Genomic DNA, 13,258 nt, shown 5'->3' with positions numbered 1-13,258 from the left:
GAATAAATAAATAAAACCTTTAAAAAATAAAAAGTACAAATAGTTTCAAAAGATACACTTTCTGGCATGCTATAAATGTTTACATTTCCAAATAAAACTTTTTTATAACTCTTGAATTTACTTAATGGACTCTTAAATACTATGGTAGTTTGATACCCTTCATCAGGTATGCTTTAAAAAAAATGCAGCAGAAACTCTTATGGAATGCCTGTGATGTGAGCATAACTCTTATGTGAGCCTGTGGCTTAGTTGGCTAAGCGTCTGACTCTGGGTTTTGGCTCAGGTCATGATCTCAGGGTCGTGAGATTGAGCCCCACATTAGGCTCCACGTTTAGCATGGAGTCTGTTTAGGATTCTCTAGAATGTCCCTCTCCCTCTGCCCCTTTTGCTTATTTTCTCTCTCTCTCTCTCTCTCTCTCTTTTTCACAAATAAATATATAAAGCTTCAAAAAAAAAAACATCTTTTATAACATTAGAAAGTTTACCTTGTTCTTTTTTTCTCCTTGAGCTTGTGTTTACATATAACTTCTCCAAAGAGTTTTATCCTAATGTATTTTTTCTATCCTTATAAAGTCTTATTGATCATCTAGGAGAAATCTCAACAACAACAACAACAAAAAACACATATATGCATGCAATTTAAATTTTTTTACTTTCCTGGAACTATAAGTCTCTGAATGATAATTTATCAATACAATTTATAGTCACATGTGAGCAAAATAACATGCATTACTAATTTTGACAATTAATAAACAAAAGTGAAATGGAAATGCATCTCTTGAGCTGGATGGGGCTTTAAAAAAAAAAAGTTAATTCGGAATGCCTGGTGGCTCAGCAGTTAAGTGTCTACCTTTGGCTCAGGGCATGATTCTGGGGTCCCAGGATAAAGTCCCACATCGGGCTCCCTGCAGGGAGCACAATTGGTTGAGCATCTGGCTCTTGGTTTAAGCTCAGGTAGTGATCTCAGGATCATGAGATTGAGCCCCGTCCCATGTCAGGCCCCATGCTCAGCTTGGAGTCTGCTTAAGACTCCTTCTCCTTCTCCCTCTGCCCCCTCCTCTGCCTCTCTCTCTCTAAAGTAGATAAATGAATTTTTTAAAAACATAATTAATATGCACCAAATAACAGGGCACCAAAATACATGAAGCAAAAAGTGACAAAAATGGAGAGACAACTCAACAAAATCAGTTGGAGACCTCAGCACTCTACTTTTGATAACAGAACAACTAAAAAGAGGATCAACAAGGAAATAGAGGACTCAAATAATACTGTAAACCAGCTAGACTTCAGACAACACTCCACCCAACAGCAGTAGAATACACACACTTCTCAAAGCATATAGAATGCATTCCCCAGAATAAATCAAATGCTAAAACAAATCTTCATAAATTTAACAAGGTAGAAATAATACAAAAGTATGTTCTCTGACCATAATGGGATGCTATTAGAAATCAATAACAGAAATTTGAGAAGTCATAAATATGTGGAAATTAAAAATACATTCCTAAATAACCAGTGTTTCAAAGAAGAAAGCAAAGGGGAAATTAGAAAATAGTTCAAGATGAATAAAAATAAAGATAAAATATATGAAAAGTTTTTTTTCTTTTGCCACAGTATCGGAATGTAGCAAAAGTCATGTTTAAAGGGTAATTTACAACTATAAATGCCTGTATTTAAAAAGATATTAAATCAGCAACCTAACCTGCCACTTTAAGACTCTGAAAAAAGAACAGCAAACTGAACAAAGCAAGGAGAAAGAAGGAAATACTAAAGATTACAGAGGAAATTAATAAAGAAGGGAATAGAAAAACAATAGAGAAAATCCAAGAAAACCAAGAACTTCTTGCTTCCTAAAGAGATCAGCAAAACTGACAAGCTTTTACTGGCCAAGAGAAAAATAGAGAAGACTCACATCACTAGAATCAGAAATGAAAGAAGGGACATTATTGTCAACCTTACAGAAATAAAAAGAATTTAAAAGAATACTATGAACAATTGTATTGCAAAAATTAGGTAAGTTAAATGAAATGGACAAATTCTTGGAAGAATCCAAACTATCAAAATGATTCAAGAAGAAATTGACAATGTGAATGGGCCTATAATAAATAAAGAGACTGAATTAATGATAAGGGAAAAAAAGGGACGCCTGGATATTTCAGGGCATGATCCTGGAATCCTGGCATCGAGTCCCGCATCAGGCTCCTTGCAGGGTGCATGCTTCTCCCTCTGTGTGTGTCTCTGCCTCTCTCTGTGTGTCTTTCATGAATAAATAAATAAATAAATAAATAAATAATAAATAAATACTTTAAAAAATAATAATAAGGAAAAAAAACTCAAAATGAAAGCCCAGATAACTTCACTGGTGAATTACCAAACTTGTAAAGAGGAAGTAATGCCAGTCCTTCAGAAGTTCATATATATATATATATATAACCAAGTTCTTCCAAAATATAGAAGAGAAGGAATATTTCCCAACTTTTTAAAAAAATTTTTTTTTTTTATAGTCACAGAGAGAGAGAGAGACAGAGACACAGGCAGAGGGAGAAGCAGGCTCCATGCACTGGGAGTCCGACATGGGACTCGATCCCGGGTCTCCAGGATCACGCCCTGGGCCAAAGGCAGGCGCTAAACTGCTGCGCCACCCAGGGATCCCAAATATTTCCCAACTTATTCTATGAGGCTACATCTTCCTGACACCAAAACCAGACAAAGACATTACAAGAAAAGAAAGTTACAGGCTAATATTTCTTAGGAATATGAATGCAGAATTCCTTTAAAAAAATGCCAACAAACTGAATCCAGTAATATATATATATAAAATTAAACACTATGTCTAAGTGCAATTTATCCCAAGAATGTAAAGTTGGCTTAACCTCAGAGTTGGCAGTGAGTTCTTAGATATGACACCAAAAGCACAAGTAACAAAAGAAAAAATAAAATAGGCTTCCTCAAAAGTAAAAACTTTTGTCCTTCAAAGGACACCATCAATAAAGATGAGAGTGCCTGGCTGGCTTAGTTGGTAGAGTGTGCGACTCTTGGTCTAGGGATTGTGAGTTTGAGTCCCACGTTGAGTGTAGAGCCTACTTTAAAAATGTTTTTTAATTTATAAAAAGCAATGAAATAGACTGTCTACAAGATGGGAGAAAATATTTGCAAATTATGTACCTGATAATGGACTAGTCTCTAGAATATGTAAAGAAATCTTACAAATAGCCCCGTTAAAAATAGGCAGACTATTGAATTGACATTTCTCCAAAAAAAGATATACAAATGGCTAACAAATGTGTGAAAAAATACTTGCCATCAGTATTCATCAGGGAGATGCAAATCAAAACCACAATGACATACTATTTCACACCCTCCAGGATGGCTATAATAAAAAAAAAATCAGATAATAACAAGTGTTGACAGGGGTGTGGTGAAATCAGAGCCTTCATACACTGCTAGTAGGAATGTAAAATGGCACAGCCACTTTGGAAAACAGCTGGGTAGTTCCTCAGAAAATTAAATGTAGAGTTACCCTGTGACCCAGCAACCCCACTCCTAGGTATATACCCAAGAGAGATGAAAAAGATGAAAACATATACACACAAAAAACTTGTACATAAACATTTTAGCAGCATTGCTTATAGTAGTAGTCAAAAAGTGAAAACAATCGAAATGGAAAGGGAAACATGCAGGGGTGCCTGGGTGGTGCTGTCAGTTGAGCATCCAACTCTTAGTTTGGGCTTAGGTCGTGATCTCAGGGTCGTAAGATAGAGCCCTGCATTGTGCTCCACACTCAGTGGGGAATCTGCTTAAGTTTTTATCTCCCTCTGCCTCTTCCTGCCTCTCTCTCTCTCTCAAATAAATATATCTTTAAAAAAAAAAGAAAAAGGAAATGTGTAAATAGGCTGATGAATGGATAAAAAAATATGATATACCCATACAAGGGAATATTATCTCTCTCTAAAAAAGGAAAGAAGTACTGGATGAATCTTGAAAACATGCTATGAAAGAAGCCAATCACAAAAGACAGTATATTATATGATCCCATTTATATGATTCCATTATATGAATCCAGTATATTGTATGATCCCATTTATAAATCAATAGAGACAGAAAGTAGATTACCAGTTGCTTAGGGCTGGTGGAAATGGAGGAATGTGGGTGGTGGTAGCTAAAGAGTGCAGAATTTATTTGTGATGGAATGAAAATGGTCTAAAATGTTCTGTGGCAATTGTTGCTTGTTTTCGTAAATATACTAAAAATCATTGAATTATACACTTCTGACAGGAGAATTGTATGGTATGTGAATTCAGTATCAGTAGCAAATATTATCAGAGGTTATCTAAGATAATAGCAATTATGTGCCAAGAAGAAAGCAGACACTTCGGAATCCAACAGACTGTATAATCCAGGTCCTCCAAGAACCAAGCACCAAACAGGATCAGATACACAAGGATTTTATTAGGTGAAACTCTTATCTGAGATAAAATGGGGAGAAAGATAGGAAAGGCTGAGAGTGCTCTCAGACCATGGTGCAAGTCTGACCCCAAGTGAGGGAGGGTAGGATGGTTTGGAGGAGCCACTCCAGTCTGCCTTGCACCCTAAGAAAGATTCAGCAAGGCTGTCAAGGAGTCCTCCGGTCAAAATCTGCTGTCAGAGGAGTTTTGGGTCAAACAGAAATGGATCTGCCTTAGAATCCCTGCTACACTCTGTCATTGGATGGAAATGCCTGTGGGAAGTGTGTCCTCCATGCAATGTGATGATGGATTTCAGAGCACATCTGAACACCTGGTCACCAAAGCTCCTGTAGTTGGGACATCTGTCAGGCACAGTATCGTGGCCACCACACAGACTAAGGTTCAAATATCAGCTCAGCAAATTATTGACCATATGACCTTGCTCCAGATACCCTGTGTGAGCCACAGTTTTATCAGTTGCAAAATGGAGATAATAGCAGTGCCTACCACACAGGGTATGCCTCTAAACTGCCGACCATAGAGAAAGCACACAGTAAGTGCTCCATGAGTAGTAGCTGCTACTAATGTTGTATTTACTACTTCTACCATTTATTATTTCCTTCTAGATTTGTATACCTCCATTAAGTAGTAAACATCATAGTCTCTATATAATGAATATTGTTTATTTTACTTAATATCATACTGTACGTCTTTGCCAAGTTATCATTTGCTCTCCCTAATATTTTAAAGTCTGCATTATATCCTATAGAGTATGGATATCCTAGTTTACTTAACTATTCTCCTAATCACTGGGGCTTTACAATTTAATTTTTTTGCTGTCATAATAATTTTTGTGGGCACCTGGGTGCTCAGTTTGTTGAATGTCCAACTCTTGATTTTGGCTCAGGTCATGCTCTCAGGGTCATGAGATCCAGGCCTGCATGGGACTCTGCACTGGGCATGGAGCCTACTTAAGATTATCTCTCTCCCTCTCCCCCTCCCCACTCTAAAAAATTTGTGATAGATATTTTTATATAGAAACGTTTTTTCTCCTGTATTGAATATTTCCCTTCAGGGTCCTCATGAGGATTACTAACTTAAAGAGGGTGAACATTTTTAAGGCTCCTGATCTGTGTTGTCCCGTTTGCTCTCCAGAAAGTTGGGGCTAGTATATATTCCAACCCACAGCATGTGAGCATACTCACTTTGCTGTACCCTACCCAGTCTTGGGTAACATTCTTATATTTTTAAATATTTGCTCACTGGAAAGGCTAAATGGCATCTTACTTATTTGTTCTCTATTATTCATAAGGATAGACCATTTCCCAAATGTTTTTGCACAAGTGATTATTTTGTGAGTTGTCCTTGCACACTAACTTATTGAGATCTTAATTTTTTTCTATCAATTTATACTATTTGTTTAGTAATAACTGCCCAAGTCACTTTGCTTTATTTGGCCTCTGTTTATTTGTTTTTTTTTGTTTGTTTGTTTGTTTGTTTTTTTGTTTTGTTTTGTTTTGTTTTGTTTTATTTTTTTTTATTTTATTTTTTTGTGTGTGTGTTTATTTGTTTTAATGAAGAAGAAACTATTGAAATTTCTTTGGTAATATCTGGTCCTCTTTAAGCTTAGAAAGTCCCTCCTTCCTGGAGAAAGTAAACTTCTCTTTGTAGATAGTTCAAAGTAAAACCGCAGCTGAGCTGCCTTTTTAAATTAAAAAAGTTTAAAAAACATTTTTTTAAATTGTGAATGAGCGAGACCAGTCTAATGACCATGTACTGGGATGGCCTTCTCATGAATGGGGTTGCTCACTCCTTCTGTGTCCTAGACCCCAGGACGCCCAGTAGGAGCTGCGGGGCAGGAACTCTGCAGGTGCAGAGGCGCCATGGACGGGGAGGCTGCGGGGACACCCGAACTGCGCCCAGCCCGGGCACCCCAGGACTTCCACTTCTACCCCATGGATCTGTATGACCCCGAAGACCGGCTGCACCTCTTCCCGGAAGAACACTTGCAGACAGGAAGAGAAGTGCAGGCCGAGATGAGCAGCGAGCCCAAGGGGGCAGCCCCGAGAGACCTGGAGGAGGACGTGGAAGAGCTTGTCCATTTATACGCACTTGGAGACGGCAGCGAGTGGGACGCGGAGCTCGTGGACGGAAGCTCGCCCCATCTGGAGGTTTGGGACCAGCGGCCGCGCATGGCCGGGGCACACAGGGACTGGAGACTGGGCGCCGAGGCCGAGGCCGGGGACCGGCGCTGCGCAGGTTGGGGTGCACCTGCCCCCAGCCGGGACCTGCGAGAGGCCTACAGGTACTCGCATGGCCGGGCCAGCGAGGAGTACGAGTGCTATGTGATCCCCGAGGAGGAGGACGAGGATGAAGCCGCCTTGGTCTTCTGTGTCACTTGCAAAGCTCCGGTGAGGGCGTTGGAGGTTTCTGATGAGCACAGAGAGCACGAGGTGACCCCACTCAGCAAGGCCCTGGAAAGCGCCAAGGTAAATAAATGTTCTGTCTGTAACGCATATATATCTCAGGTAGGCAAGCAGAGAATGAATGGAAATGCCTTCTACAGAAGAGAGAATAGAACACTAATGTCTCCTTGCTAACCTCTGTTTGCTAGGATGAAATTCACAAAAACATGTTCAAATTGGAAAAGCAGATCATCGAGATGGAGAATTTTGCAAATCACTTGGAAGAGGTTTTCATCACGGTGGAGGTAAGAGCAGGTGATGGACCCATCAGTCACACGCTGGCTTCCACAGGTGGTGGAGTCTGTAGCTGTTGTCAGGTGTGGGTTAGAGACTGCCTCCCTACTGCCCTAGTAGGGGACCTTAGGAGGATCTATCTTCTGGAACCAGGTACCTGTCCACATTCTCTCCTGAACTGGAAGCTTCTCTGTCTTTCTAGCCTCAGCCCTACTGCCAGGTGGGGCTCTTGCATGGCCCAGGCTTGACAGGGCCCTGCAAGGCAGCCATCCTTCCTTGTTCCTTTCCCCAGCTGTTCTCTGTATCTTATCAGATTAATACACATTTGTGCCTATCACCAAACATGTCACAGCCCTGGGTCAGCCTCTGAGACATGTAGTACCACTGTGATGCCAGCACTCAGCCTCACCATCCAGATAAAGTGCCCCAGGACAGAGGATTGGGAGACTTTCTACCTCCCTTCTCTTCATGCAAGTGCTCCGCTTCTATTAATCTGCAGGAGCATCTCATATGAATTAGCTGAGCCCCAAGCCCCTTTCCTGTGAAGCTGGACCTTCTTCACCACCAGTCTTAAGAGGGAGGAGAACTATGGCACAAATCCCTTCTGCAGGGTACAGGGAAGGAACAAGCGAAGGTAGTGGTAGGAATAAGTGTGCAACCACCTGGACAGAACTCCCTATACTCCCACTGGCAGTGCATCTCAGATCAAAGTCAATCACCCTCAGGGAAGACTCTGAGTCTTCTCGTTTACGCCGACACCAGTGCCATTCTGAGCAAATCTTGTGCAAATAGAAGAGGCTCAGCAAATACTCCCTGAATCCTAAGGGCTTCTTCTTTGGAAATGTCTCTGTTATCTGGTGAGGGTGACATCGGTCAGAACCCGCAGAGCTCTCTTGACTTTCCAACCTAAGTAAGAGGACCAGTATTTGATGTGCTTTAATTAATATTACACATCTGCTGTGCCCCAGGATTAAGTACTATCACAAGTCTCCCCCTGTCATCCTGCACTCCCATCCATTAGGCAGTGCCATCTGGCCACAACCCTTCCTCCCCTGGGTGAGGGTTGCAAAATGCTGCCAGGAGAGAAAGCAGAGCTTCTCATTGAGATTATCCCAGGGGTTCTAGCTGCAGACTCCTCTTCCTAGCTCCTGCTGTGCACACCCCGGCATCCTGGCAAAAGAAGCTAAGACCAGGGGAGGTGACTAAGATATCTCTGGGTGGATACGTTTTCATGCCCCAAATGGCTCTGTTGCCAACACACCACATTTCACCAAGCTGATGGCTGAGATCAACTATCTTGCAGGAGAACTTCGGAAGACAGGAACAAAACTTTGAGTCACATTACAACGAGATCTTAGAAACACTCGCTCAAAAATATGAAGAAAAAATACAAGCTCTAGGGGAGAAAAAGAAAGCAAAGTTGGAAACCTTGTATGGACAGCTGGTCAGCTGTGGGGAAAACCTCGACACCTGCAAGGAACTCATGGAAAACATAGAGGAGATGTGCCATGAGGAGAAGGTTGACTTCATCAAGGTCAGTCATGAGGTGACATGAGGTCAGGAACCCAAGTCACAGTATGGCTAGGACAGGTTAGAGCAGCCCGTCTCTGCCTAGAGACCTTGCAGTTGACTGCTGTGGGCAGCATCCATCTGATTGCTGGATGTTCATGATGGCGAGGTGGTCTCCCATGTCCCTGCACAGCTTTGCCACGAGAGGCTGAGCTGACTGGGACATGACTGACCCCTCCCCTGCACCATTACTGAAGCCTCCAGGGGGCTCAGCCCCTCTGTACTAGAGATCTGTCTCCTCACCCAGGAGTTGAGCAACATCAGCACTCAGAGTTTTCTTGTCACCTCAGGTGGCCTCGAGAAGCCTGGCGGCTGGGGGTGGTGGTGTGTGTGTCCAGGCTAAAAAGGCACCTCTGACTCTCCAGTTATAAGGGCACCAATTTGAAATTTTTATAAACTCAAACATGCCATCCTCAAAGTCCATTTCTTAATTTCTTTGAAATCTAGTTAGATCTGACCTCAAGGCCCCATGCTGCTGGGCTGTGGGAATTTTAATCTCAGTCAGAGGTGGGGTCCCCTTTCTTCACAAGGACCCACAGGAATATGGGACAGTTGTGGTGTCAAGGATGTGAGGGAGGGGCCTTCAGCCACCAGAGCTCCCCCAGTTGCCAAATATGGCCTGCACTCTGCCCCTGCCCACAGTGGTGGGTGGATGGTGGATGGTGCCTCAGAACCCAGCAGCACTTCCTTCCTGCCATGCCTGGGACAAGGGACCCACAACAGAAGCTGAAAAGCAAGTGGGGAGGTACCATTAGAGCCCCCAACATGCAGGCCTTTTGAACCACTGGCCCCACAATATCACTGTATCTCAGAGACATAATCCCGAATGTGTAGAAAGCGATATGAACGAAAACGTTCTCACTGATATTGGAAATGATGAGACCTTAGAAACAGCCAAAATGTCCATTAACAGAGGAATGATTCAATAAACAATGGAGTTCCCCTTCAATGGATGGTTACTCAGTCTTTCAAACTGATTGTGTGAAACAGCACCTGTAGTGGGAGTGCTCACGCAGCTCATGGGGAGGAGCTGGGAGAGGAGTATGGAGCCAGTGCTCGGCTTGGCACAGTGATCTTGCTAGAGTGGGGGCTATGGCTGCTCAGTTTTAAGATGTGTTTTTAATCATTATATACTTTGAAAAGGAAATTTATTTCCAAAATTGGTTTAATATTTTCTCCTTTTCCTCCTCCTTTTTAGGACGCCGTGGCCATGGCTGACAGGTAATACTTTTGTCCTGAAATATATATATATATATATATATATATATATATATATATATATATATTTTTTTTTTTTTTAAAGATTTATTTATTCATGATAGACACACACACAGAGAGAGAGAGAGAGAGAGAGAGAGAGAGGGGGGCAGAGACACTGGAGGGAGAAGCAGGCTCCATGCCGGGAGCCTGACACGGGACCCGATCCCGGGACGCCAGGATCGTGCCCTGGGCCAAAGGCAGGCACCAAACCGCTGAGCCACCCAGGGATCCCCCTTGAAATATATTTTCTTATACTGTTTGTTCTCCTCTAGTCTTCCAAATAGATTTGGTTCCACTTGGGTATATGATCCCAGTTTCAGCTTTTGTGTCTGCCCAGAAGATCCAATAGCACTGGCTTTGGAGGGATGATGGGGGTCACAAGGACCCACTAGTACCAAATCTCAGGATCCCAGGGCTAGAAGCAAGAGGCCCAGCCAGCAAGCCCGATGTCAGGTCTCCTCCATGAGCCCCTCCTTTCACCAGGAGGAGCCAGGATCCAGTGTCTCCAGCACCCACCCCCAAGCTGTGCCAAGATCCAGACTATGTACCACAGAAAATGCACACATTGTGGAATCAGACAGGAGTTCAAATCCTGCTACCCGATGTCCCTGGGCTAGTCCAGTCAGTCTAAAATCCACCTTCCTTATCTGCAGACAGGATAGTTTTATGGGAATTAAAGGAGGCAGTGTCTCTAAAGCAATGCTGAAACTTGATAATATAAGGATTAAGAGAACTGGGAAAAGACACACCTGGTTTCAAATTCTGCCCCTGCGACTTACAAACCCCATGACTGCCAAGAGGCAAGAAAATTCAGAGAACCCGTCCACTGTCAGCAGGTGGAGTACCCTTGGCCCCATAGAGAAGAAACCCCAGAGTCTGTACATCATGGGGCCTAGGGTGGCCTGGGGGTGGGAGCCTCCAGGTCAGCACCCAAAAGGTCTTCCAGAGGGCACAGATGTGGAACTCATAGGTGCGTGCCCCCCAAAATGACCCCACCTCTTCCCCTCCCATCAAATGCAGAAACCAATCCACCCCATCCCCACTGGAGACCCCCTGGGTCAGTCACCAAAGCAGATGGCAGAAGGAAGCCAGCGGCATGTTCAAATAAAGAAAGAAAAATTCAGCAAAGAGGCCCTTCGCACCTATTACCAGTCATCCAGCTCCTTAGACATACCCCCAGGAGTACACCCCTTTGTTCTTATCAGTGTGTCCTTTTATACCAACAGACTTGGAAAATTCTTGAATACAGAAACAGATGTGGAAATCTCTGCACAGCCCGACTTTGAAGATCAGACCTTGGACTTCTCTGACGTAGAGCAGCTGATGGGCTCCATTAACACCATCCCAGGTGCATGTTTACCCTGTGTGTGCACCTCACAGAAAGTTCAAGTTCCCTGAGCATTGATAGTTAAAAACATCATAAAGATTTAAGAGCAAAGTTTTTTTTTTTTCACTCAAATTTCATGTCTTTATGGCTTGTACAAGTGAGAATAGAGGCCGACCTCCCTCTGGGGTAAGTACCCACCTCACTTCCAGGGAGTCAACCAACATTTGGCCCCAGGCAGCCTTGAAATACTTTTTGTTTATAGGCTGCCCAGATTCATAAACACCTGTTCTGCCTGAGTCACTCCAAGTGAGCAGCCTGAAGTTTATTTACTTAAATAGCACAGCGGCTAGGAAGTGAGCTTTGGGATCCTGTGGAGCTGGTGAGAATCCCAGGCCTGCCACTTCATAGCTGTGTGACTCTGGACAACTTACCTAACTTCTCTGAGTCTTGATTTCCTTGTCTGCAAAATGAACATAATAATGCCTCCTGGGATATGGTAAGAATTACATGAGGTAATACATGTATGGCATGTCACATGGTACCAGAAAGCTCCTAAAAATATCATTGTGATTATTTATTTCTAAGAATAATCCTGTATTCGGGGTTTTGGTTTTCTTTTTTTTTTTTCTTGGCTGCACACCTCTTTCTCACCAACACCCAACTACATCGTAAAAATATTATGTATATCATTTAGATTTTTCTTTTGCGTAGGTTTTTTAAATTTTTTATTATTTTTTTAAATTTTTTAAAAAATTTATTTATTTATTCAGGAGAAACACACGGAGAGAGGTGGAGACACAGGCAGAGGGAGAAGCAGGCTCCATGCAGGGAGCCTGATGTGGGACTCGATCCCGGGTCTTCAGGATCACGCCCTGGGCCAAAGGCAGGTGCTAAACCATTGAGCCACCCAGGGATCCCCTGCACAAGTTTTTTAAAATAAAAAGGGAATTCTTCTGTTTTGCAACCTTATTTTATCAAAACAATTATGATTAATATTTTCTTGTACTGATCTATAACATCATTTTAATATATACATTAATTTGTTTACTTAATCCTCAACTGGATGGGATACTGGACATCCATCCATTCTTAGACTCATGGTTCAAGGGATGATTTCTTTTTCTTCCTCTAAGTAATTTATACATATAAATAAAATTTAAGTTCAATTTGGCAACATACAGTGTTAACACCAGTGCTCATCTCATCATGTGCCCTCCTTAATATGCATCACCCAGCTACCCCATCCCCCCACCCACCTTTCCTTCTGCAACCCTTTGTTTCCCAGAGTTAGGAGTCTCTCATGGTTTGTCTTCCTCTCTAATTTTTTTCCACTCAGTTTCCCTCCTTTCCCTTATGGTCCCTTTCACTATTTCTTATATTCCACATATGAGTGAAACCATATTATAATTGTTTTCTCTGATTGGTTTCACTCAGCATAACACCCTCCAGTTCCATCCATGTCAAAGTAAATGATAGGTATTTGTCCTTTGTAATGGCTGAGTAATAGTCCATTGTATCTATATACCACATCTTTATCCATTCATCTGTCGAAGGACATCATGGCTCCTCTCACAGTTTGGCTATTGTGGACATTGCTGCTATGAACATTGGGGTGCAGGTGCCCGTTTGTTTCACTACATCTGTATCTTTGGGGCAAATACCCAGTAGTGCAATTGCTGGGTCATAGGATAGTTCTTTTTTTAACTTCTTGAGGAACTTCCATCCTCTTTTCCAGAGTGGCTGTACCAGCTGGCGTTCCCACCAACAATCCAAGAGAGTTCCCCTTTCTCTACATCCTCACCAACATTTGTTGTTTCCTGTCTTGTTAATTTTATCCATTCTCACCGGGGTAAAGTGGTATCTCATTGTGGTTTTGATTTGTGTTTTTCAAGGGGTGATTTCACTGAGCTATGATGAGCTTTCCCATCCTAGGGATGGTGCTGCCCAAATAATCAGGC

The 13,258-nt window shown here is 42.5% G+C and overlaps 1 protein-coding gene across 2 annotated transcripts in view; it reads left to right on the top strand.

Moving 5' to 3' along the window:
• FSD2 (fibronectin type III and SPRY domain containing 2) overlaps window positions 1-13,258 on the top strand; it is a 40,222-nt gene that overhangs the window by 10,470 nt on the left and 16,494 nt on the right. For both annotated transcript variants that reach the window (XM_041752706.1, XM_041752707.1), the window contains exons 2-6: window positions 6,272-6,934; window positions 7,060-7,155; window positions 8,448-8,678; window positions 9,912-9,934; window positions 11,200-11,321. In XM_041752706.1, coding sequence (XP_041608640.1) covers window positions 6,329-6,934; window positions 7,060-7,155; window positions 8,448-8,678; window positions 9,912-9,934; window positions 11,200-11,321 — 1,078 coding nt within the window. In that variant the 5' untranslated portion in view covers window positions 6,272-6,328. The remainder of the gene's footprint in view (window positions 1-6,271; window positions 6,935-7,059; window positions 7,156-8,447; window positions 8,679-9,911; window positions 9,935-11,199; window positions 11,322-13,258) is intronic.

This window comes from Vulpes lagopus, chromosome 4 (assembly GCF_018345385.1).
Source record: "Vulpes lagopus strain Blue_001 chromosome 4, ASM1834538v1, whole genome shotgun sequence".
Lineage (NCBI taxonomy): Eukaryota > Metazoa > Chordata > Mammalia > Carnivora > Canidae > Vulpes > Vulpes lagopus.
Note: the sequence above shows the minus strand (reverse complement) of the source record. Positions and strands in the feature narration are given on the sequence as shown.